The 27,632-nt window shown below is 33.1% G+C and overlaps 1 protein-coding gene across 1 annotated transcript in view; it reads left to right on the forward strand.

Moving 5' to 3' along the window:
• LOC143234050 (uncharacterized) overlaps positions 1-27,243 on the forward strand; it is a 137,434-nt gene extending 110,191 nt beyond the window's left edge. The window contains exons 3-12 of the mRNA XM_076471075.1: positions 6,470-6,549; positions 8,555-8,590; positions 9,071-9,106; positions 10,804-10,830; positions 11,206-11,238; positions 14,260-14,325; positions 15,699-15,797; positions 17,392-17,435; positions 17,982-18,017; positions 27,131-27,243. Coding sequence (XP_076327190.1) covers positions 6,470-6,549; positions 8,555-8,590; positions 9,071-9,106; positions 10,804-10,830; positions 11,206-11,238; positions 14,260-14,325; positions 15,699-15,797; positions 17,392-17,435; positions 17,982-17,991 — 431 coding nt within the window. The 3' untranslated portion in view covers positions 17,992-18,017; positions 27,131-27,243. The remainder of the gene's footprint in view (positions 1-6,469; positions 6,550-8,554; positions 8,591-9,070; positions 9,107-10,803; positions 10,831-11,205; positions 11,239-14,259; positions 14,326-15,698; positions 15,798-17,391; positions 17,436-17,981; positions 18,018-27,130) is intronic.
• Positions 27,244-27,632: the final 389 nt, after the last annotated feature.

Consider the following 27,632-nt stretch of genomic DNA (forward strand, 5'->3'; position numbering starts at 1 on the left):
CTTGTCTCCGTAGAGGCTTCATAAATTAAGAGAAATGTTAGTATAAATATTTTATTAAAAATTGTCATTATTTTGTATACAACTGACTTGTGATGTTTACTAAAGGTTTGCCTTCCCTCGTGAAGTTATCCTTGATAGCTTTAGAGTTCTAGTATATAGAGCTTTGACATTCTGTGGTTTGTGCAAATTGGCTGAGTCTCGTACATACAGTTGACACTTGCCCCGGTACATTCATGAATATCAAAAACAAATAGTTGCTGCTAGGAGTGAATATTCTAAAGAGAAATGTTTAGAAAAACTGCAGAATGTTCTTGATTGTGGGAGGTAGGAGAAACTGAATTTGAAGGGGTAGTAATCGGGTCAAGGGTACTGACTGGAACCACTTTCGGGGCATTATGCAGCTTAGGGGATTTACCCATAACTACTCAAATTCAGAGGTGTGTAAGAGTGACAATAGAGAACCATCTTTTGTATCCAACAAGCTGTTTTCCGAAAAGCTTTTGATTTATTGCCGGAACTCAATAGCTAAGAGAAAAGCTTCTTCGTAAGCGACTTGTTGGATAGAGAGATAAATCTGGAATGTTATTTTTACGGACTTTTTATTTTCAATCGTAATTGACAATTAGTAGTAATACGGAGGTAAAAAAACATTTACAATTAACTTGATTTAAAACAGGTTTATGTTCTACCAAGATCATTTTAAAGTGCATAAAGTTAAAAGACCCGTAACAGTAGTTGTTTTGTGTAGCTTTTAAAGAACTTTGTAAGTGTTTTAAAAATAAGTTGGTATTTTATAATATTTTCGTATAATAAATGTTTAAAATAGTGGTGTTGCAGCATATGGTAATAATTTAATTGGTGTTGCTATTTTGATTCTTTGTTTTAATATAATTATCTTCCTCGATAATTAGTTATATTACATAACATCAAGTGCTTAAGGGAATTTTCTCTATAATTCTACAAACATTTAACATAAATTTCCATTGCGGCAAATACTGAGAGGTAACGACAATTGACGTACGTGTCTTAAGTTATAATTTAGCCTTTAGTTTCTTTAATGAACAGAAATGTGCTATCCTTACTGAGCAAAGATAGAACATTCATTGGAGCTATTAATTTCGTACGTGCAGCCTTCATTATGTCTCATCAAATACAAGTTCTTTCAAGAATTAGATCATTAGTGAGTTTCAAACATAACGACAAGGAGATAACTCCCTTTGTTTCAGGAACCATCTACTAATAATAGATCTTCGCTATTTTGCCTTTTAATTAAGAAGTTCCTAGACACTATTAACTCGACACCGTTTAGTACACAGAACGGTGAATGGGGTTGTAGGTGGTTTGGAACTCTCTTAATGCTCGTTAGCAATTCTTATACAGTAATCTAAAAAAAAAATCTAAAAATCTGAAAAATAGCGTTGAAGTGTTTCTGATATTATAGTGTTATTGTCACTGTTTAAACTGAGAAAGTTTTCACTTTTCTTTAATTAGATGAACGGATGAGTGTGTGTATGTGTACACAGAGAAAAGCAAAGTAACTTCTGATTAGCTGCTGTGTCTATTGAGGGGATCGAACCCCTGATTTTAATAGTGGAAAAAATGAAATGGTTAAATACTATCAGTAGTATTTTCACTGATAAGCGGTAGTTTATTTATCGTAGTAACCAACTGGAGTAAATGAAAAATAGTGTTAAGTCATAGCACGGATTATACCCACTTTGCGGATATTCTGTTGGCTTATGAGGCTAAAAACTGAGTTTCGATACTCACTCGTGACATAACTTTGTATACAAGCCACAGCTTTGGAATAAAAGAATTACTAAATACGTTTTTCTTAGAAAATCACGTTTTGCTGTTACATTCTTCAGAAAATCCCTATTTACACGTTAGTTCTGTTTTGAAAGTTACACATCAAGACTGGTATACATTTCTACTTTACAATATTTATTACGATTATCTTAAAAGTGCAAATTCTGCTGCTACCATTCTAACACCTGTCAACTGAAAAATGTTATGTTTGTGAAAGGCCTGGTGGCTGAAGATTGTAATTCATTTCTGAACACATTCGCCCTTTCAGTTACGGGGCTATATAATCTTATAGTAGATACTGTTATTCACTGGTAAAGAATAGCCCAATAATTTATGGAGGGTGGTATTGACTAGCTGCCTTCCTTTTAGTCTATCACGGACAGCCGTTAAGTAGCTTTTTACGAAACTCGATAAAGTAACTAAACAAGTTTTACGAAAAACAGCAACAAACACACGCTCGTACAAATAGAAAAAATCACTAAATTAGGCCTGGCAAATGGATATGCTCGAAGCAACTACATTATAAACAACTAACACTTTTAAAGTTAAATTAGGCAGTGTAATATTACATTTACCCAAGTTACAGCGTTTCACGTACTTATTTCAGAATCAAAACAAACACTTGTTTAAAATGAACACTCCTAAGAGAACACGTCTTTTACCTAAGTCACTTTGCGGAAACAGTACTAAAAGAAACACTCCAGTAAAATAGCGTACATAAACGACTAAACATATTGATATGATCAAATTTTCAGGGCTTATCCAGAGGAAAAAAAAACCTGTTTAGTTAAACGTTAGGTTTATTACGTTATATTGCAATAAGATGTCTGGATTTCTTTGAAAAAACATCTACTCTTTGCTATATTGCATGGAGAAAAAAGAAATGGAATTTATCTACAAACACAAAAAATGTATAGTTCATGACTGGTGTCCCCCAGTGGCTCAGCGGTGTCTGCGGACATACAACGCTAAAAACTGGGTTTCGATACCCGTGGTGGGCAGAGCGCAGACAGCTCATTGTGTAGCTTTCTGCTTACTTCAAAACAACATCATGACTGGTTTATCCACGCAAAATGAGAAGACCACCATCTCACATTGAAAAGTATAATTTAGAAATAACGATTATACAGCAATAATTTTAACAATTATATGATGAACAACTTTGCGCTGTTCCTTTTTAAATTTTAAATTCAAATTATTCAAATAGTTGACTTTCACAGTAATTTCCTAACCAAAGAAATAAAATTGACAAAGTTTTTAATGTCAGTTATAAATTGAACACCTAATCCATGGAATTAATTAATAATACTTTATTATATGAAGTCATCAAAACCATTATTAAGTTTTAAAGTCAAATGTTTTACTCTAAACGCAGCAGTTAGGTGTAGAATGCGATGTGCAGTTACTTTTCTAAACAGGCACAATATGTGTACATAAATAACCATATTTTACACAGGTCCTCTCCCTTGACCAGAGAAGCCTCATACAAAAGAATATGAGATTTACTCGATTTCAGTGACACGTTTTGGTGGATGTAACATACGATGAAATGTGACGACAGTAGTTGACAACCTCCGAGTTGGACAAAATCTGACCGAGTTGTTGCTGGCCACACTATGTGTAGAAATACTATGGTTAATGACAGTACTTCCTGCTGGTCATACCACGTGTAGAAATCCTATAGTTAATGACAGTACTTCCTGCTGGTTACATTATGTGTAGAAATCCTATAGTTAATGACAGTACTTCCTGCTGGTCACACTATGTGTAGAAATCCTATAGTTAATGACAGTACTTCCTGCTGGTCACACTATGTGTAGAAATCCTATAGTTAATGACAGTACTTCCTGCTGGTCATACTACGTGTAGAAATCCTATAGTTAATGACAGTACTTCCTGCTGGTCACACTATGTGTAGAAATCCTATAGTTAATGACAGTACTTCCTGCTGGTCACACTATGTGTAGAAATCCTATAGTTAATGACAGTACTTCCTGCTGGTCACACTATGTGTAGAAATCCTGTAGTTAATGACAGTACTTCCTGCTGGTCATACCACGTGTAGAAATACTATGGTTAATGACAGTACTTCCTGCTGGTCACACTATGTGTAGAAATCCTGTAGTTAATGGTAGTACTTCCTGCTGGTCACACTATGTTTAGAAATCCTATAGTTAATGACAGTACTTCCTGCTGGTCACACTATGTGTAGAAATCCTATAGTTACTGACAGTACTTCCTGCTGGTCACACTATGTGTAGAAATCCTGTAGTTAATAGCAGTACTTCCTGCTGGTCACACTATGTGTAGAAATCCTGTAGTTAATGACAGTACTTCCTGCTGGTCACACTATGTGTAGAAATCCTATAGTTACTGACAGTACTTCCTGCTGGTCACACTATGTGTAGAAATCCTATAGTTAATGACAGTATTTCCTGCTCTGAATCTGATTCTTCTTCGTCAGTCGTTACATCTGTTTTTTAGATCAGAACTCAATAGATCTTTGACAGATACTTTATTACTCTTTGGCATGTGATTATCAACTGCCATAATATTATTTCTTTGGTTACCTGTATCTGTAAGGTTTCGAGATGTTCGACTCGCAACTTATGTAGTTGCTGTGACAGCCTTTGTTGAAGTAAACCCACCTATCGAGTCCAACGATACTGAAGCAGCAATAAAAAATGCTGTCAGATAAAAACAGTAATGATAACATGTAACAGCCTTCTACCAGTTCTGAGAGGCATGGGTTCGAGTCTCCGTCACCGTCACACAAACATGCTCGCCCTTTAAGCCGTGGGGACGTTATAATGTGACGGTCAAACCCACTATTCTTTGAGAAAAGAGTAGCCCAAGAGTTGGCGGTGGGTGGCGATGACTAGCTGCCTTCTCTCTAGTCTTAAATTGCTAAATTAGGAACAGCTAGCGCAGATACTCCTTGTGTAATTTTGCGCAAAATTCAAAACAAACCAAACAAACGCTTAATAAAAAGTTTGTTTGTTTGGAATTAAGCACGAAGCTACACAAACTCCTAGTTCAGAAGAACAAGTACAAGGCTTCCATCCTTAAACAGGCAATGAAGAGAAGTCGAATGATTTGATTTGAGAATATATATTAAAAAATAATTAATAAATTCATGATCATAACCGCCACTTAGGTGATATGACCACTCACAAACTCTGTTTCCTTGACAACCCATAACTCCCGAATAATTTACGCTACCGTCACCTAGATTGCGTATTTGGATACAGAAAGCTCAAATGCTTTGTAACATTGTATGCAAAAAAATTTCCAAAAACTAGTTAGCGGAATGTTTTGTCCTTTGTCCTGCTTCCCCCAAATAACTCTACCTTTGGTTGAGAGAGAGATCCTGTGTCAACGTAAGTCGGCACATATTAATCATAACAGTTGATTCAATATAGTAAATTTCTAGCTAAATCTGTTAAGCGCATTATAAAACTCCAAAAACGTACACAAATAACAGAAAAATATTTAAAAAATATAGTTCCTCTATAATATGAAATAACAATGGATCGAGTCTGAAGCAGTCTCATACCGTAGCATTAACCCTTACCACTCTTTTCCAATTACTTAAAAAGAAACCTCGGCCCAGTATGACCAGGTGGGTTAAGACGTTCAATTCGTAATCTGAGGGTCGCGGATTCGAATCCCCGTCACATCAAACATGCTCACCCTTTCAGCCGTGGAGGCGTTATAATGTGACAGTCAATTCCACTATTCGTTGGTAAAAGAGTAGCCCAAGAGTTGGCGGTGGGTGGTGATGACTAACTGCTTTTCCTCTATCTTACACTCCTAAATTAGGGACGGCTAACGTAGATAGCCCTCGTGTAGCTTTGCGCGAAATTTAAAAACAAAGAAACCTCCAAACTGTTTCAAACACTTGGCATTCTCAGTTAGGTCTTAAATTTTCTATTTTCAGGCCCAGTACATTACTTTTCCCTCTTCGGTCTGGATAAACAAATATAATTTGTTATACTTAATATTCTTCAAAAGTGTATTTATTATCGTGGAATAAAATTTAATAATTATACCTAATTTATATTAAATAATTTAGCTAATTTTAAATTGATTTTTATTATGCCATGCTACCCTGAGTAAAATTTCACATTTTACATCTGTTTTTGTCTTTGTTTCTTATTAAGCATAAATTTATACAATGAATTTTCTCTACTATGCCCACCATGGATATCGAAATCCAGAGTTATAAGTTTTCAGATTCACTGCTGAGCTACTGTGGGCTACGTTGCACATGATCGAAGCTGTGTATACACGCTTATCTTTTTGGTTTGCTGTTTCTTTTGTTAGTATTCGCAGTTTTAGTTTATATAAATGTAACAAGTGTTAATAGAATGCCCACTGGTTTGTCAGCGGTTAGATTCTGGAACTACAACTTTTAAAATCTGGGGCTCGATTCACCGCAGTAGAAAGAGCTCTAATAGCCTATTGTGTGGCTTTGTTCTAAAAACCAACAACAACAAAATTACTGAAATTACTGCAATTTGCTAAACACTAAATTGCTTAATTTTAGGATAAGGAAGGCATTGGCAAACTTAATGAAGGAAAAGTCACTACATTTCCAAAGTAGACTATGTTGAAATATATATTCTGGATATTAATACGTTTCTTTATAATCTTTCAGGGCCGAAAGGAGAAAAAGGCCGAAGAGGTCGACGAGGTAAACACGGTAAACCAGGGCCACTAGGGCCAGCGGGGCCACTGGTACGTTAACAATGAAAAATGTTAATGTAAATAAAGCGAACAATATATTTTGGAAATGTTTTAAAAGTAATGCCTCTGAACAACAGGAATACTGTTTTGTATATATATACATATATATATCTTGACTAATATATATATATAATGACTAACATCTTTATTAGAACCAAACAACAGACGTTCCCAAAATACCTTATGCATTACAAAGTTAGTGTAAATTATACTAACCATATTGTTTGAGCCCCACATATGTAGCAAGTTAGTTAGGCTGTGTCTCATTTGACCAACTTCTTGACAATGATTTCGTTTAGACAACCTTTAATTAAACTATACAGAAACTACCATACGAAAGATACCAATAAATTTGAAAATATCCTGCCTTGGATCTGAACTGACAATGGACTACAATATGTGGAGAATTTGAGCTTGCTTGTACTGTTCCTATAACAGTGCTGGATATGGTATGTTGTTCCAACATCATTAATACATATGAAGGGGTTTCCTTTAAAACAGGAGACTTTCTGATTTCAGAGAAACGTTTTAATATAGGACTGAAATCCATTCTCTTTAAAATTAAAATTGCTGACAAAGAAGAATTGGCTAATGAAAGTTACAGTTTAGTTAATGTTGTTTGAACAAATTTGTTTATAAAATGGGCTGACTTTGTTGACCTATGTTATAATTGTCAAAGTGGATGCCAAAACATTTTCTGATAGAGTTTATAGAATTTTCCTATAGTACTTAATATGATTACGAGCAAGCTTCCTGTTTCAGTCTACAGTCCTCTGGTAAATAAAATACAGGGGATATCTAACGGAAGTTCATAGTATATTCTAGAAAGCAACTTTGATGAGCATGCTATGTTTAGTGTCAATGTAATTTTCCATAATTAAAAGATGTTCACTGAATACAAATTACGAGCAATGTGTGATATATAAGGAGTAAAATCAAGTTGTTTGTTTGTTTTTAGCTACACGAGGGCTATCTGTGCTAGCCGTCCTTAATTTTGCAGTGTAAGACTAGAGGGAAGGCAGCTAGTCATCAGCACCCACCTCCAACTCTTGAGCTACTCTTTTACCAACGAATGTTGGGATTGATTGTAACATTATAACGCCCCCACGGCTGAAAGGGCGAGTATGTTTGGTGTGACGTGGATTCGAATCCGCAACTCTCTGATTACGATTCGAGTGCCCTATCCAACTGGCCATGCAGGGCTCGCTAATATTAAAAAACAGATGCAAGTTTACACTAGTTCCATCGAAGTATATCAATAACTTCATAACATTGGATGCAGTGATAGGATAGCTAGGTGAAAGATACTGCTCACTTCAGGTGAGCTCTAATGTCTGCTGATTTACAATGCCAGAAACCTGGTTTCGATACCAGTGGTGGGCATTGTGTAGCTTTGTGTTAACTTCAAACACACATACATTTCAGATGATATTGTATCACAGATGCTTACATACCAATCTCCATTTCTGAGAAAGCACGATTTTTGTTTTTTTCGGACATTGAACTCATTTTGGGTTGGCTGCTATCCTCCCACGAATCTGTATTAAATTAATTGTCTTTATTTATGTTTGTCAGTATACAGTATACAGTATAAGTTATACAGTAGACAACTTATGTTCTGCCAACCATGAATATTAAAATCTGATTTTTTTGTATTGCAATTCCTTAAACTTACAGTTGAGTAACCAGAAGAGAGGGTCGTTTGTACCCTAAAAGCGTGAAAGTAGTATTTCTGTTCTAGCCATTGGTAAGTTGTGCACTTAATAAATGTTGACCTGTTGAATTTTATTATACTGTCATGGTAATAAAACGAAGGTTTAAATTCTGGCTTCAAGATAATTTTAACTTGTATGCAAAGACGAAACTCATCCATCCCTTGAATATTACAAAACAAACACGATATATTTTAACATAAAATAACCAACACTTTCATCTGATGTTGTCCATATTTTACTTACTTTTGACAGTTTTATTTCCTTTCTCTTTCTTTATTCAGGGACCTGTTGGACCACCTGGGAAACCTGGATTTCCGGTAATTATTAGGGCTACCCATTTCTCAAGCTTTGATGATTATGAATATTCGCATATAAGAAACTTATTCATTACTTTTTTATATAAATAACTTGAGTTTTCTATGCAGAAGTTCCGATTCTAATAGCTGATTGAAGATTAAAGCTATGTTTGAATAGCTTAGCATACGAGCTATAGATTATAAACTAAAAAGGGATTATAAGTAAAAGTTTTACATTTGAAAATAAATGTTTTAAGTTTTGAATGTTCAGTTCGGAGCAATATTAATTATTATTATTAAAATAATTATTAGCCTGTAAGCTTTATTGTTCCAGTAGTGGAAACAGATATTTGAAATACATTTGTGGCTCGTTTGATGTATTTGAAACGCTTCCTCTCACAAAAGTATTAGACCTATTAGAACGGTAACATAAAACAAATTGTAGTGGAAGATGGGAGAAATACGAATATCTTCTTTATTCCAGTTTTTTTTTTTTTACAGGGTGCAATTGGAATAGAGGGACCAAAGGGTGAAAAAGTAAGAATTATAAGATTGAATATTTATACCAAAAGCTTGAATTTTCAAGTATTATTTATTCAAATGCATGTATTAAATTTGTTTATCTATTAGGTGCGTTTACTTTTGGATTAAGTCTTCGAAGAGTAAACATTTCAAAAATAGTCATTCTTCTGAATCTTAAACTCTTAGATTGTTTCTGTTATTCTTTGATAACGTATAATTAATTGAATGCTGAATTATACAAACTTGACAGAAATATTTAAAATTATACTGAAATTTAAAACACGCATATCAGTTTTTGTTGATTTCTGAAAAAAAAACATGTTATAAATATGGGCAGAGTATAGATAGTCTATTGTGTAGGTTTATTCTCAATTCTAATTAATCAATAACCAATCTACTGTTTATGCTCGATTCCAATTAATCAATAACCAATCAACTGAGTTAATCCGAACCTTTCATCACGTCCGCCGATGGGACAGAGATAAGTCTTTGGACTTACAATACTAAAATCATGGGGTCGATCCCTCTCGGTGAATACAGCAGATAGCTTGATGTGATTTGCATAAGAAGATACACACGGACATCCACTCTAATAAAAAAGTATAAGTTTAATCATATTAGGCTATCTACATACCTACCACTAACACAGTTATGTCCAAGTGCTGTTAATATCTTAAGCTCCACAGTGATATGTCTGCGGACTTATACCTCTAGAAACCGAGTTTCGAAACCCGTGGTGAGCAGAGCACAGATGGCCCTTTGTATAGCTTTGTGCTTAATAACAAACAACCTTTCACCAAGTTAAAAATTCATCTTATAAAAGTACGAATCAATATCATTCATTCCTGTTAACGATAAAGCCTTGATTAAAGATGGCAAAAACTCGCAACGATTTTGAATTTGATAAAAACTCAGAGTAACTCAGTAAACTAATAAGTAATATTTTCCAAGCTCTTTTGGTACCTCATCAAGTTACGTATTATTATAAAAATTTGGACTTTATTTTTTTATTTTTCAAAACTGTATTTACAGTATATTTGTTTGGCTATAGTAAACTGTGGACTAATATAGGCACTAAAAACACTGTTCTACTCACGTCGCTGGTCTATTTTGATGCTACATGTTTGCATGATGTCATTCTTAATGCATGGTGTTCTGAGTATGGTCACTGGGGCTTTCTGGGCTGCCTGGTCGTATTATATAAAAATATTAGTGCACTCAAACTGTATTAATAATACCATTACCATTTTTGTATTATTATTAAAGATATTCAAATTCTGACAAAAGCAAGTTAATTTTTATCTGTTTAAGGATTTATATTCATGAAGTAAAGTTAAACCTTTCTAGACGTTAGACTCTAAATCTTGCATTTCATAAATTTTACTTTTTACCTAACTAACATGAAATTTGTAATTTGTTTTGTATGGACCATTTTTTTAATGACAAAAACTCAGTTTCCTTTCACTGTTACAGAAGGAATAGTTCATGAACGTGAAACAAATTACGTGGTCATACAAATATATTTACTAATATCAGCGTACGTTGCTTTTTGCTTTTTGCACGTGGAAAGTTTGATTAGATGAGATATTTATAAACTGTAATAATTAGAATTAACTTATATACAGAGTACAAAAACATTAAATTATAAACGTTTAAAACTACCACGATGTTGACGGTACTAGATTTTTCTTATGTTTTTTATTTGTTTTCAGGGTATTAAAGGTGAAAAAGGAAATAAGGTAAGGTCTTAAGTACTTACGTCAGTGTAGCTTAAGTCATGAAACTGTATATTATAACCTGTCATCAATTACTTCACTAGTTTGAGAGGTATATCGAAGAAAACATTTATTGTGGGATGTGGATTTTCCTCACTGGTGTGTTTCGAAAAAACTAAAACAATCATAAGATTTTTGTGTTTGAAGACGTTTCCATGAAATGTTAAAGCTGTTCTAATGATGGATGTAAAATCTTGGATATACAATTAAAGTTTTAGTAAAACCAAGATTGTTGTGAACGTTGTAACAATGTACAATTGTCTTAGTCTTAGATTTTCTGGAATGAAATGAAAAGAAATGCTTATAGAATTTATTATTTTTATTTATTTTGAATTTCAGGGAAGTAGTGAACTTGATGTTCAAATAACATCGGTGAGTTTCTTTTTTCCGCCTTTTTCACTTAATTCAAATTTATTTCCTTATAAATGACTATCTTTTGAACACAAATTTACAAACTGTAAGAGAAAAGCATGATTTTAATTTTTTGTTTTTTAAGTTATTATTTTAGATATAATGTATGTAATTAATAATGTTTTCTCCAAATGTACATTTTAAGACACAAGGAAAGTAGTTTTACGAAATAATTGTTACAAATAACGCCCTTCTCCATTTCAAAGTGTCTTACGTACAAAAACAAAAACCGGTTTACTACGACTCCACCTTTTTCTTCAAATATTTTTCGTGTAAATGCGTTAAAAGAAACTTCTTTTATTTATTTCATTTAAATGTGTTTTTTTTCCTGTCTGTAACTGGCATAGAAGTAAATTATTTATCTGTTTAAGATTTAGAAAAGATTACTACGTTTGCTATAATTCCTCTATAAAAACGTTTTTGTACAAAACTGAGTTTTGAAAATTCTCCAAAACATAATTATTGTAATGTTTTTACAAAGCGTATTTTAAGAAACTCTTAAATGGAAAGTGTTATCAACTTTGTGTTCAATTTCTTCTTCGATACAATATTTATTTCCAATGCTGGAATTACGGCGCATGACGAAACTATTTTTGGGCCAAAACAAACCCCATGGAAATAAACGAAAACAAAACTATAAGTAACACACACGAAAAAAACTTTATTCATAATTAACTTGTTTCTGTATATGAATTTTAATGTAGACGGCCCCTCAGTCCATGGCTGGATTAAGACCTTTATCGGCCTTAAGCGCTGAAAAGATTATGACGCCCATATATATACATGTAATTTGAAATTAAAACAACTTCATAAATTTGGTCTGGATGACCACTCCAGACCTGGTTTACGTGAGAATAAGTAATAAAAATATAATAAAAATCGGAGAAAAATGTATATTGGAGTCTCAGGAAATCTAAAAGAGTTTTAATGTTTCCCATGATGACTACTTCTATGCTTTCTTTGAAATATCAGTTATCAAATTCTCTTTTTTTATGCCCCTGCTTTGTTTTGCACGTGCTTAGTCTGCCTATTGAGTCATCCAAGACTGCCTCTGACAGCACTTTATTGCACGTCAACATTGCTACGATTGTGATATACTTTCAAATCCATTTCCATTTACCTTTACTAAGGTTTTGTTTATTTCTTTCAAGAATTGTTAAACATAACAGATTTCTTTATTGTCATATTGTCACTAAGACATAAGTAACTTAGTTTTAGAACTAGCTTTTGTTTTCACTGGCAACATCTCTTTCTCATCTCTCTTTTCCCATTTATTTGCATCTTTCACATCACTCAGTCTCTCTTTTTCCTTCATTGATCGCCTTCTCTCTTACATCTTACTCCAAACCACGCCAAATACGTATGTTTTCCTTATGTCGCTTGTCATGTCTCTGATTTGAGTTACAACATGACTATCATAAGTAACTGCTAGTCACGTGAGCAGAAAGGGTCAAACACTTACGGAAAGAAATAGTTGTTGTTTTTTTGCAGAGGAGTTACATTAAGTGCTGTTAATGTTAGTCTTAATTACACCATCAACAAACAAGTGCCGTAAATGCAGCAATTAACACAAAATAAAATTTAGTCAAAAATTACAACCATTTTTTTACGCAGACTACACCACCAGAAGGAAACTGACTGTAGTTACAGAGAGGTTAGTTTTTCCTTCATTCACTGCCATCTGGTAGGGAATGGTAGAGATATTTATTAGGAAAAGCTAATGAAGATCTTTGTTGAGCTCTAGCAGTTGCAGCCAATCCAAATGTGATCATGTAATGACTCACACATTCTGTGAACAAATGGGAAAGGTTCTGGTCAAAATAATAAGCAGTAGTATTAAAGAGAAATAGCTTCTTTCTAAGAGTAAGATAAGAAAATGTTGACCACAATAGCAATGTACTTTTTCTTTCTGTTTCGCGTCCTTGCTGATGTCGCAGTTTCTTATCTTCTGGTACGTTTAGCCATCACACGAAGTAAAAACTGTGTGAATTTTATTTCGCAGATGAATTTTAAGAAATAGGTGAATTAACTGCTTGTTTAGTGATCCGAAGAAAAGTTTTTTTTTTTTTTTTTAATTTTGCGCATAGCCACACGAAGGCTGTCTGCGTTAGTCGTCCCTAATTTAGCAGTTTAAGATTAGAGAGATTATCACCCATCGCCAACTTTTAGGCTACTCTTTTACCAGTGAATAGTGGGAATGACCATACATTATAACATCCCACGGCTGAAAGAACAAGCATGTTTGGTGTGACGGGGATTAGAACCCGCTATCCTGAAATTACAAGTCGAGTGTCCTAACCATCAGGTCATGCCGGGCCTTTGAAGGCAAGACTAGTTGTTTTATTCAGTGTCTTCCTAATTTTGTGATCTTATAGTCCTGTCATTTATCTTGTGCTTGCTTCCATCTTCTTTTCCTGCTTTATAAGATTGTAAATGTGTTTCTTGTCTATTACGCTTTCCACTCCATTATTCCCGATACCTCTTTCGGTTGTTTGGTCACTGTTGGAATTTTCAATCAGAGTGACCTTCTATCATTACCAACTCAACTATTAGGTTGAATATCTGCACATGAAGGTAAAATTATCCTTGCGTGCCAGCACTTTATAGAAATCGTGTTCTTTTGAATCTTCAACGTGAAGGCTTCACCGACCTATACAAAGATGACTCGTCTCATTGGAAAAGTACCTTTGCCACATCCACGCTGCAGTTTTAAAAAGTTAGCAATCATTTTTTTCCCTCATGACACGTTGGTTGTCGTTAAAACACTATATTTATAAGAAAGATCACAAAATAGAAAATGCAGTTCAACAAGTCATATTTACTAAGGATGAAAAGAAGCATCTTCGTTAAGTGCTTAAAGTTAGTTCAGTTCATAAAGGTAATAATTAAGTTTATGTTTCATGTTTCTTTATAATGCTAGCATACCAGCCAAAGTATGTTTTTCTCCTAATTTAAAATAGTCTCAATTATTTTTGCTAACAGAAAATGAAAGGTTTGATTGGAGACCCTTCTGATTTGATGATTAATCAAGATGTTCTACTAATAAAGGTCAGTTTAATAACAAGATGTTCTACTAATAAAGGTCAGTTTAATAACAAGATGTTCTTCTAATAAAGGTCAGTTTACTAACAAGATGTTCTGCTAATAAACTTTAGGAAAATACCCAGATATATGACTAATAAAGACTGGTTAAATATCTTCTACTGGATTTTTAATTTGTTGTTAAAATGCAGTACTTAATATGTAATAAGGTACTCAACAGTTTGTCTTCAACTGGGTCCTCGTATGGCTCAATGATAAAAAGGCGAGGTTATAACAGTAAAACTTGGTTTCCATATCTGTGTTGGGCCTATTACGTAATTCTTCACTTAGAGACACATGTGTGTACAAATAAAATTATATAAAGCAATTTCTTATAAATTATTTAGCAAATATTGAATATAATATTGAATCGTTCTAAATTATATGATATTCTCGAATCACAGTACCAGTTGAAACATTTCACAAGTTGTTAATGTGTTTTGTTTGTTTTTGTTTTGTGCTTTTTGTGACGTACAACAACCATTTTACTCTACGTATGATGGTATATAATTTGTATTAAAGTGCTAAATTTCTAGGTTTACACACATTTATTTATGCTGCTGTTTCTTGTAACATACAAAATATAGAACGTATAAAATGTGATACCATTTATTCATGCAAAACATTTAATTATTGTCCTGTCATTAAGACAATGCCCCAGTTCTTCGTTTATCTTTATGTTCTAATAACGATAACTTTGTTGGAAGTTTGTTCAACCTGTTCAAGTTAAAGGTTTAACATGACGAGGCATGTGATCACAGACGTGGTATTAATTTTATTGCACGTAAAAGTAAGTTGTTGTAATTATAGATGTTTAACACTAAAATGTTGTATTACCTGTCTTGGGATTAGTGAAATTCAGTAATTGGTCCAATTTAAAATGTTTTGCTCAAACTTTGAAGCTACTTACTACAAAATATTTCGTGTCCAACAATCTTATTTGAATGATAACATTAATGTTTAGAGACAGATGTCCATAATTTGACATTATGTAAGTTTCATGTGTTTTTTTCTGTAATGTGCTCTTTTTTTATAAAACAAAACTTTATTTTAAAAGCTTTGTTTTTAACGGATTGTATGTATGATTGATTATTTTCTAATTGTTTGCAATATTACGTTAGGTTACTTTAATTATCCGGCATTCTGAAACAATAGTTTATTTTGTTATAAAATTTAAAACCAAACGTAAAGATTTTCTAAGTTACTCAAATTAAATTTACAGGAACTCTGCTTATGAAAATTAGTGTAATAACATAAAATAAGATATAGATATCTTAGGTTATTATTTTTATCATTATATATTCTGACACCTGGTATATCATTGATTTCTTTCATCCCAGGGTGAGCCAGGTGAGCCTGGACCAGCTGGTCCTCCAGGACCACCGGGCCCAACTGGTCTGCCTGGTTTTGATGGCCAGATTGGAATGCCTGGTGAACAAGTAAGTATAATTAAATGACCTTATAATTTTATGTTCTTTTTGTTTTTTAACTATCTTTCATCATCAGGTTTCGTACATTTTAGTATCGTACTAAAAAAAATTATAAAATGCAAAAATATTTTCTGCTCGAATACTGCAGCGATTAGTGTTTTAAAGTTCACGATTTAAAAACAATGATTTTTTATTCTCAGTATTTTTACAAAAACTTTTGACATTTTAATTTTACATCTTCATTTGTTTGACTTCGATAAAGATGTTGAGGAAAACTGAATTTTTTTTGTATACTATTACGTTAAGCCTCTTCATTGTTTTTCACCATGCTTTTAATTTTTATTCTATTATCCAACATTTGTGTTCAATTGTATCTTATTTATTTGATATTTTATCCGGTTTAGGCGAAGAGTAAATGCTAAATAAATTATTATTTTTTGCCTCTTCCTGGAAAGCATATGAACGTTGAGACTTTTCCACTTGGGCCCGGCATGGCCAAGCGTGTTATGGCGTGCGACTCGTAATCTGAGGGGCGCGGGTTCGCATCCCCATCGCGCCAAACGTGCTCGCCCTTTCAGCTGTGGGGCGTTATATAGTGACGGTCAATCCCACTATTCGTTGGTAAAAGAGTAGCCCAAGAGTGGGCGGTGGGTGGTGATGACTAGCTGCCTTCCCTCTAGCCTTACACTGCTAAATTAGGGACGGCTAGCACCAATCCCACTATTCGTTGGTAAAAGAGTAGCCCAAGAGTGGGCGGTGGGTAGTGATGACTAGCTGCCTTCCCTCTAGCCTTACACTGCTAAATTAGGGACGGCTGGCACAGATAGTCCTCGAGTAGCTTTGTGCGAAATTCAAAAACAAACAAATAATTTGCAATTTTTACATTTTCTTTTCTACATAAAGAGCTGCCAAGGGAATTAGTTTATAAAAAAACTGGAACTTTAGAATTGATTGAGTTCAAGTAAAGTCTTCGTCAATTAATACTTGTTTTAACTTTGAAAAATATTAATATTAAAGTCCAGACGTTAAAAACAGAAAAACGTTTTATAGATGTGGAATTATTTTATGTTCTTTACCATGTATTGTTCTTATACCTAGCAGTGTTCTCATAACCATATTAAGTTACTTTAATAATTCATAATGAATAAATTAAAACAAATATTTTTTCCAAGCTCAAAATCTCTTTGTACAGAAAGACACGATTTATAATTTTTACCAAGGACAAATATACATTCATTGTACAAGGTTTTGTTTTCCAATTATTTAAAATCACCTCTATATTATCCCTATATTCATATGCATTTTCATTTCATCTAATAATTATGTTTTGTGTGTGTTAGACAGAAGTTTACAGATACTAGTAAAGAACAGTGAAATAATGAGATACTATATATATCAGATTTTTAATACCTAATTATTATTAAAATTTATGGTACCATACGTAAAACACCTCAATAGTAGAACACATGAAATTCTTTATAAATTTTGTAACAGAGTTTGACTTGCGTGACCAGAGAAATAGATTTGAGTTAATGTGATTATTTTTGACCTAACTGTACTAACATACAGAACAAAATTATAATTCTACACTGTATATCTTCAGGGACCAATGGGTAAACCAGGACCTTCTGGACCCCTGGACCTGAGGTAAGTTGCGATAAAGAATGCAAGAGTAAATTTTAATAAATTTCAAAGCATTTCTTCTTAATATTACTCTCGAAATAGTACTAGTTACACATAGATACTGATGAATCAGAAAATGATTACTGTTAATTACGCCTGGGCGTGGACTAATAGTTTGCATGCCTATCTAGGGATTGAAAACTTCAATGTCCGAGACGCGATATGTCACTGCACATGCTCTACACTTAAGGTCATTATATTTCTGACAGTCACACCTGCTATTTGCTCAATAACTCCTGTGTAGATGGCAGGTGCTACTGACTGGTTGTCTTCCCTTTTATCAGTAATTCCAAACAATCTGCCTGGATCTTTAGCTCATGTATCGCATAAGGTGTCGGTCAGGTTTAAAATACCGAATAACTGCTTATCATGTATATGTTGGTAACATTTTTTTAGTATTGTTGATACATTATTTTTAACACGCATCTATATTTTTATTTTAAAATGTTATGTCGTTAATAAGTCTTCTTAAAATTGAAGGTAAAGTAATATTTCTCTTACCAACTGTAGGGACCAGTAGGCAAAGATGGTCTTCAGGGTCCTAAGGTAAGTAAGCAAATATTAGTTTTATTAAGATGGTTGTTTGTTAGAAATTAAACACAAAGCGACACAATGGGCTATCTGTACTCTGTTCACCACGGGTATCGAAACCTGGTTTTTAGCTCTGTGAGTCCGCTGTGCCTCTGGAGGATATTATTAAAACATAACAAATATCTCGCTATTCTTACAGAATAAATAAATATGTTAAAAACAAGAGATTACATCCATAGTGTATTGTTGGTTGCAATACAAATAATAACTAGTCTCTGTTTGAACTTTGCGCAAAACTACACAAGGGTTATCTGCGCTAGCCATCCCTAATTTTGCAATGTAAGACTAGAGGAAAAACAACTAGTGATCGTAACCCATCGCCAACTCTTGGGCTGCTCTTTTACAAACGATTAGTGGGATTGACCGTCACGTTACAACGCCCTCGCGACTGGAAGGGCGAACATGTTTGGTGTAACGGGGATTCGAACCCGCGAATTGAGCGTCTTAACCACCTGGCCATGCTGGCGTCTCTGACTTAGGATACAGAAAAAACACACTGATCTTGGTACCATTGTTATGTTTTTGTACTTAATCGTTTTCACCATTCCTTCTTTGATATATATATATACGATTTTTATACTGAAGAGTTTACTTTGGGATATCAGACTTTAATATTTTTTAAATTTTTACTATCTATGTTTTACGAAAGTAAAAATTAATAGAAAATCCAATCAAACTGCAATTTAAACGAAAATAAAATATATTCATTTGAAATTACTATTAATATACAATACATTATAAGCTTTCTTAGTCTTACTGCAAGATTTTGAAAATGATACATTTAACTATTTCTAATTATAACGTGTAAAAACAAAAAACATGAGCAAAGATAGATATATAAATAATAGGTTTGGGTTTCTCTCTCCGTGATATTTTCTCGCAAATTTCTCTATCAAACGCTACAAGTCGTATAACTTTAGGAAGGCCTTTGCCAAAAAATTCTGGATTGCGTATTGAGCCTTTTATTTAGAATAACTTTTCTTACTTTTTGCTTACTTAAACTTTTCAATGCAACTAATATGTTACACGATGGCACAGTTTCGTTGTAATCACGTGACGACTGGCTTTGATTCCAATTTTAGTTTCTTTACTTGCAAAACATTTCATACAAGCAACACTAAATCAGCGTGTAATTTCCTAAAAATAGTTAATATTACCATAACATAATTTATATGATTTTTAGACTCATTTAGGCTAAAATACGCATGCTAAAAAACCATATACGATCGCGCATTCAGACGTTTCTATATTATCAGCTAGGTTTTCCTTTGTTACAACTTTATATTTACTTTACTTTGCAATGATTTAGCTCCAGTTAGTTTCATAAACTATTATAAATATATTCTAGCTACCTTTTCATCAGTAGAAGTTTTATTCTTCATTTTTGTAAGTTTCTTTGTTCCAACTCGTAAAACCTCTGTACACTTATAAGTACCATTACTTTACTTTACTGTTTACATGTAGTTTTATTAAATAAAGTTACGTTCACGTAAGTTTGTTTGATTCGATACCGACCAAATTCTTACCTTCCGATCTCTTGTACAACAATACAACACAGAGAACAATTTGAAAAGATGTTTGTTATTCTTACTCAGCCTATACAACAACTTTCTTTAGTTCTATGCTATCGAAGTCTACTAGTTTTTAGCTAAATCTTCGTCAAAAGCGGAGCGTACATTTCAGGTTCGAATTCCTCAGTTTGTACAGTGACCAAGTTCAGAGGTTTGTGAATGTTATTTTCCATAAAATTGGGCGCCGTGTCATCAGGTCTTCAAGGAAGTCTTGCAAGAAGACAAAGTTTATGAACGTCAGCTGTTATTCTAAATGTTGAATTCCTTTCAAAACTAATATTCTGCTTCTAATGGAAGAACGCTGAGGTACTTGTTTGGGCCTTTCACTAATGGTTACTTATAGCTAAAAATATACTTTTTTTAAAGACTTTTAAAAGGTATATTTTTAAGCTGTGGTTGTCACTTGTGGTTACTTATAGCCGAAAATATACCTTCTTTTTAAAGGCCTTTCACTTATGGTTACTTATAGTTTAAAATATAATATACTGCTCAAAAAAATTAAAGGAACAAGTAAATATTTCAGTATATTTTTGTCATAACTAAATTTATGTATAAAAAACATATCCGTTCGTCTACAAGTGTATGTTTTACGCTTGCGAGTGAAGTTTGAAGCAACTCAAACGAAACTCACCTCACTCAAAGAGAATACAACTCAAGGTACCCTATATAAGCCTGTTTCGTGAAACCATGCATTTCTCATTAATTCTCAAAACAAACACCAACATAGATCTTTTGCGGCTCGCCAGATCTTCAGATTTAAATCCGATTGAACATTGTTGGGATATGTTGTTGAGGCGTGTTAGTGAACACTAGCACCCTCCTCGGAATTTACAGGAACTCCAACAAGCCCTCGTAGACGAGTAGACTGCCATACCCAAAGATAACATCGATAGACTGATTCGAAGTGTGCCAAATCGGTGTCAGGAGTCTGTCACAGCCCGTGGAAGTCACACGATATTGAATGTTTCAAACATTTATTGAATAAACGCATGTAAACTGTTTAAAGTATTGTTTTATATGGGATATCAGTTTTTAAAAATTTTATTTCTCCATGTTCTACCGTTTATCACATATTAAAAATGGATACAGATGGAACTGAAATGAGGCAAATTACCTAAAAAAATAAAAATATTATCACATTTGAAACATTTAATTCACATTTAATTCTTTTGAACAGTTTACTTTTCAAAGGCGTTTCACTTATGATACTTATAGCTGAAAAATACACTTTTTTAAAGTTAATTATTAATTTACTTTCCCTTGTTATCTTAAAATACGAAATTAATTCAACCCTTAATATTCATGATGACGAGAAACCCACTTGAAGTAAAAATTTATGATAAACACTGCTGGAAATTGTATTAAACCTTTAATTAAAATAAAAATTCAAAACAACTTTTTGACTTTCTTAGGTCATCTTCACGTTAACGACGAGATATGCTCAGCAATGATTAGTTACAAGCTCTCTTTGTTAACCTGAAATGACCTAAAAAGGTCGAAACGTTGTTCTGTACCTGATTTTAATTAAAGTTTTAATACCCATTACAGCCATCTTTAAAATACACTTCAACCTTAAACATATTTATTTAAGCAAGTTATTCCTTTTTATTTGTCAAACACACAGGTTTGCTTAATGTTCTATAATTTATGATTCCGTGAAAACCCACTTGTATAGAAAATATATATGTAAAAACGGCTCGTTTGGGTTGAGAAAATATTTTACTTAGAGGAGCGAACAACGTTTCGACCTTTTAACATGTATAATTTATGATTCCATCTTAACAAAGCACCTAAGCTTACAGAAACTCTAACCGTTAAACGTACAATTCAAATATAAGAGTTAACAAAACTATATTTAAACGAGGTAGGCGTGAACTAGCGGATAGATTACCAAATTAATAGTCTCTATTTGTGCCCCGTATCCGCAAATCTGGATCCGCACTTCCAAGATGGGAACGCGTTATGGAACTGACGATTAAGTCCAAATATTCTGTTAAAGTGTCCCAAGGATTTTCGATGGGCATTCTTGACTAGCTGTCTTCCCTCAAGTTTGTCGCGTCAAGTTGACACGCATTTTTTTATCCAATAGTAACTACGATAGTATTATGAATGTTATAAGAATCTCTCTTTCCAATAATTCTAAGTATGGTGGAATTTTCTTTTTAAAAAACTAAAATATTTTTGCTTTGTTTCCTCTGTGACTCCGCCTTTAAGCTCAAAAATAATGTAAAAGTAGGTTTGCAAGACAGTAGAACGTAAAATATAATATGAGTAACCTATTTAAGGTCTGAGTCTATGTAACATATACTGAAGAGGTTTTGATGTATTTAAACTGTAGTTACTCGTATTTAAACAACTACAGTCGATTATACTTCAGGAAGTAAAAATCATTTTACTTTAGTTTTACTACGTTTCCTTCAGACACGACTGCTGTAATTAATTGAAACTGAACTTGCAACTAATTTCTCTTATAAAGCCTGCAAAAGAATACACACCTTACTTAAACAACACGTGGAAGAACGTAGACTAGACGCTAATAAACATATAAGAAATAAGTAATGGAATACCATATACTTATATTTAAAATATTTCCCACAGTTTGTATAATTTCATGACAATTCTGAAAGAATTCTGTTGAAAATTAATACATGCAGAGTAAATATACATTTGTTCTTTAAAGTTACCTACGTGTGTGTGTATTCAGACAACTTTCCTGGGAAGTGTAGTTATATTGAAAATTACCATACTTTATATGTTTGTCTGACCTAGGAAATAAGAATCAGATATTTATAGTTTTAGATACAATGATATACTTAAAAACACTGAAATACTAAATTATATTAATTCTTAGCCTGTAAGGAACTATTCGAAATTTAAGTAAAAGCTAAATATATCCTTAAAACCACTGAAAATGACAATTTCCTTTCAAAAAACGTTGTCTCAACTCAAACATAACAATAACATAACATTAGAAATTTATGCAATGTCCAAAGGTCATAAGTAAAATATATCTTCCCAATTCCGGTTATTTCTTCTAGTAAAATCTCGGTTCGTTTCATTTTGCATGATTTATCTTTATATATATCCATTATGTATCCTCAGGTAAAGAAATAAAGATAATCTCGCTATTTAATGCAAATAATCTGATTAATAACAAGATATTTATTGTTTACCCTTAGTTCTCATGGAAATAGTGTGACGTCAAATAATTAGTTTAGTCGTAACTCAAATATCTTCTTATCAACAAGTTGGCCTGGCATGGCCTAGCGCTTTAAGGCGTGCGCTTCGTGATCTGAGGGTCGCGGATTCGCGCCCGAGTCGCGCCAAAACATGCTCGCCCTCCCAGCCGTGAGGGCGTTATAATGTTACGGTCAATCCCACTATTCGTTGATGAAAGAGTAGCCCAAGAGTTGGCGGTGGGTGGTTGATGACTAGCTGCCTTCCCTCTAGTCCTACACTGCTCAATTAGGGACGGCTAGCACAGATAGCCATCGAGTTGCTTTGTGCGAAATTCCAAAACAAACAAACAAATCAACAAGTTAGAGTAAGTATAGGAAATGCTGATAATGTAATCTTTGCTGTCTTCTTTGATTATGAAGTAAAAGGTTTGTTATTCTAGCCTGAACAAGCTGTAATATCATCTGAAATGAATCATAGGTTTATACATGACAGCTTCAACATTTATCGTCATGGGATTGAAAACTTACTCCTTTATCTTGTATTTCTCAACAACCAACATCATACTCACAAAACCACAACATTATCATATGATTATCACTTTTCTTTTGTTAAAAAAGATTTATGTTAGTCTAATGTTGTAACATTTTAAAAAATAACGCCCTCACGACTGAAAGTGCGAACACGTTTGAACACTGAAAGGGCTATAAAACACGGTAAAAAAAGAAACCAAGGCTCTGTTATCATTAAAGATTTTATCAACAATATTTTTAACAATAAATAAACAACCAGAACCTAAAAATTAAAACACCATTCATACACGGACACAATATAAACTCGTTAAGAGAACTATTTTCTTCATCAGCATAACTAATTTAAACTTATTAAGATAATTAAGTGTCCTGGAAAACTATTAAAAATACATTTATGAGATTTGAGTTTTAACAAAATAATTATGTCATTGAGAAACATTCGAAGTATTTAGTTGAGGAGAGAGCGAATTTTAATAGGAGAAGTCGAAGAAGAACTGTATTAGAAAGTTTCAGAAGATGTAAGGACTATCCATTGATACACTACTGATTTAACTGATGTAGCAGAACATTACACAAAAACATTCGTAATCCCAACTAAAAACAGATTTAATTTTGATGGAGGTTACGAACTCAAATGCACAAAATGATTCACAATATGGAAAGGTACCTAAAGATAGATTTCCAAAGACGGCTGAATTTTGCAATCGTAAATATAAGTCTGTAACATTTCTGCTTTTCGTACATTAATTTCCAACCTATACATGTCAGGTATGTCAGTGAAGTGTGATACGTTATACAATTTAGATTGAAGCTCAAAATGCTAGTGCCAGAACTAATATGTACATTGTAAAATTTGAAAAAGCTAAAATATGGACTTGAGAGCCGTGGTTACTAGGTGCTCGCGTTGCAATTGTTCAGTTCAGCGTTCACTTTGTATTTGGCGCGTTTGTGTTTTGGAAATGCTTATCTTGGCGGTGAATAACGGGGAACATAGGTCTGTTTGATTACCATATTAAAGCAGATTTTATACTTTTGACAATTAAACTTCCCAGAGCGTGCAACATTGAGCTTTTCTCTTCACATGCAAATCATTAAAGAAAATAATACTTGCATTAATTGTTTTATATTCTTGGACAAGTTTTGAAAGTTTCTGGAAAGCTTTAAGTTACTATATAATCAAAAATAGTCAAATCTGATTAATGAAATTTTGCAAAACTATTTAGGGTGAAGGAAAGAAAAGTCTCATTCCAAATTCTAGAAAAGAGTAAAATTTTTCATATTTTATACATAACAAGAAAACTATTCGAACAGAAAAGACTACAGTAGTTTTTTATTTATTATTTCGGCTAGAAAATTACAGTTTTGTTTGATAGCAATGCAATATAACTTGCCCTACTAATATCGACTTATAAATCCATATAGAATTTGCTTATAAACTATTATTTGGAATTTACTTCATAAATAAATAATATTGGCTGGAAAAACATTCATTGATTAAAAACTTACAGGTTACGTTTTGCAACGAGAAAGTCCTCTTTGACTCCCTTTAAATTATTAAGGATTATTACAAAATATACTTTACTTTAATAATTACTTTAACACTAAATTAATTTTTCTTAACTTTTCACTTCATATGAAAATCCAAAGTGTCACCAAAATTTGTTGTTGTTTCTGTTTAAATATTCCTGCACTTCTTATTTAGTATATGATGAAACCTTGCAAAGGTTCGTATTACTAACTAGACCAGAGAAGTATTTATTTGAAATTCAAAGACATTTAATCCTTACTGTAAGCAACCTCAAGAAAAAGGTTTGACACAAATCATCCGTATCCCTCTAGTTTTACAAAAATTGGATTTTTGTCCTTCAGATGAAGACACCTGTCACAATGTGTCAGTTTTCTGTATTTATTCGTTATTAAACTGTTTTTCTTTGGTATATTGTGTGGAGCAACAATTAGAAAGTGGCGGCTGTGATCTATTTAATTTGTTTTGTGAATTGTATTCAGCTTCTATGGGTTTTCAAAAGTAAACAAAATTTATTTAAATTCATTTTGTCAGTTTTATCCATTTTTTGTTCTGTTTTAAAAATATATATATAATTATGCTTTTCCAGCCTGTTTTGGCCATGTATTCAGACACACAAACAGCGTCTACAAATCTCAGCCATCTTCATGTTATTATGATAATGGCTGAGACTTGTTTTTCTGCCGAAGACAATCTTGTTGTTGTTTTTTTCAACAATCTATGTTGCACACTGGTTAATGCTTGAAAAAGATCTTCGATATTTAAGAATACAGGAAATGCATTAGTTCAGTCACAAACATCACAAATCGTGAATCTTTCGAAAGGTAAACAAAATATAATGTTGCAATAAGAAGTTAATGAAACATATTTGATAAATTTCTCAAAAAAAATATAAAACAAATTATATTTGTTTCTTTTTTTAATAAGAAAAGTATTCCAGAAGAAGAAGAAATGAACAACACGAAAGAAAACTTCAATAAATTTGAGGCAGCGAACAATAATTTTAATATGCAAAACTTAATTCACAGTCTGTTTTGTAAATACAGTAAATTCAAGATAGATTAATCCAAACAACCAATTGAAGTATTAATATAAAATCAAGAATATATCAGTCTCTTTGCTAAAATGAAGTTGTTTACAGCGGTTCACAACTGAACACTTGGTTTAAGAATTTTGTGGGAAGTAGCTGGATGTATTGGTTTCGTTTGTTTTGGTTCGACTCGTAATCTGGGGGTCGCAGATTCGAATCCCCGTCACACCAAACATGCTCGCCCTTCCAGCCGTGAGGACGTAATAATATGACGGTCAATCCCACTATTCATTGGTAAAAGAGTAGTTCAAGAATTGGCGGTAGGTGGTAATGACTAGCTGCCTTCCGTCTAGTCCTACACTGCTAAATTAGGGATAGCTAACGCAGATAGCCCTAGTGAATTTTGGGCGAAATTCAAAAACAAACAAAATATACAATCGTTTATCTCTCGTAATCTAATAGTCGTGGGTTCGAATCCCCGTACCACCAAACATATTTGCCCTTTAAGCCATGAGGATCTTGTAATGGAAAGGTCAATTCCATTATTTGTTTATTAAAGGGTGGTAGCCCGAAAGTTGACGATGGGTGGTGATGATTAGCTGCCTTCTCTAATCTTTCACTACTAAAATAGAAACGGATAGTGCAGACAGTTCTCATGTAGCTTTGCGTGATATTAAAAGCAAACAACCCACCAATTTTATTTGTCTCCAAGCGATAGCTAGAATTAAAAGCCATGGATGTATCGACGTTCGAAAATGTCTGTCTCTAATGTCACCTATAATGGTACACTATCTTGACACTTTTTTTGTTGTTACATAGGTTACTCTAAGAGAAGAGCTGAAAGCTTTCTTAGAATATAGTGAACAAAACCTTGTTGATGTTTTTACTGTGTTTTGATCATAAAAACAAATTACGCATAAGTTAATTTTGGTATTAGAATTCCATGTATAGAAATTTTGAAGACATAATTCTAAGCACATAATGCAAATTTTGGTTTTCTTGTAATTATGGCAGAGTTAATAAACATAGGTGAGAAACTAGGAAAGTGATAGTAATTTTAGGATATACGATAAAATTTCATTAAATGACAGTATATTTCAATAATGTTAAATTACTTCTTTGGTATCTAATTTTCGCTTGAATTATCTGTTTTGTGGAAATTTTTTGTTTAATTCAGAGTAACGAGATCTGATACTTAAACGTTTTGAAATTTTTTTATATATCTTTAATAGGGAGAAAAGGGTGACAAAGGTGAACAAGGCTTGACCACAATGTTGGATGGTAATAAACTTCCCACTGGTTTTATAGAAGGTCCACCAGGGCCTCCTGGGCCACCTGGACCTGCTGGACCACAGGGAAGGAAGGTGAATATTAGTTATTTTTCCTTATTACTTAATATTTTGTAAAGGGATGACAAACAAGCTATATTTTGGACCTAAAGTTTTGAAATACCTTATTTGTACATCAGCTCAATTCATTTATTTAAAATAAAAGTACACATTAATCTATAATACTGAGGAATCAGATAAAATACGTTGATTCTGATGTTATAAGTAAAATCTTTTATTGCTAATATTACTCGAGCATTATCTGTACAATAGATAAAGTCATCATGTTCCTTATGCCCATTTTAATGTTGTATTACGGTATGTAGTTTAGTAATAATTGCGATAAGTGGACTCGCAATAAGCTTGCATACTGAAACTAGTTTACAAAACATATACAAATTGCAAC

This window comes from Tachypleus tridentatus, chromosome 12 (genome assembly GCF_004210375.1).
Source record: "Tachypleus tridentatus isolate NWPU-2018 chromosome 12, ASM421037v1, whole genome shotgun sequence".
Taxonomy (NCBI): domain Eukaryota; kingdom Metazoa; phylum Arthropoda; class Merostomata; order Xiphosura; family Limulidae; genus Tachypleus; species Tachypleus tridentatus.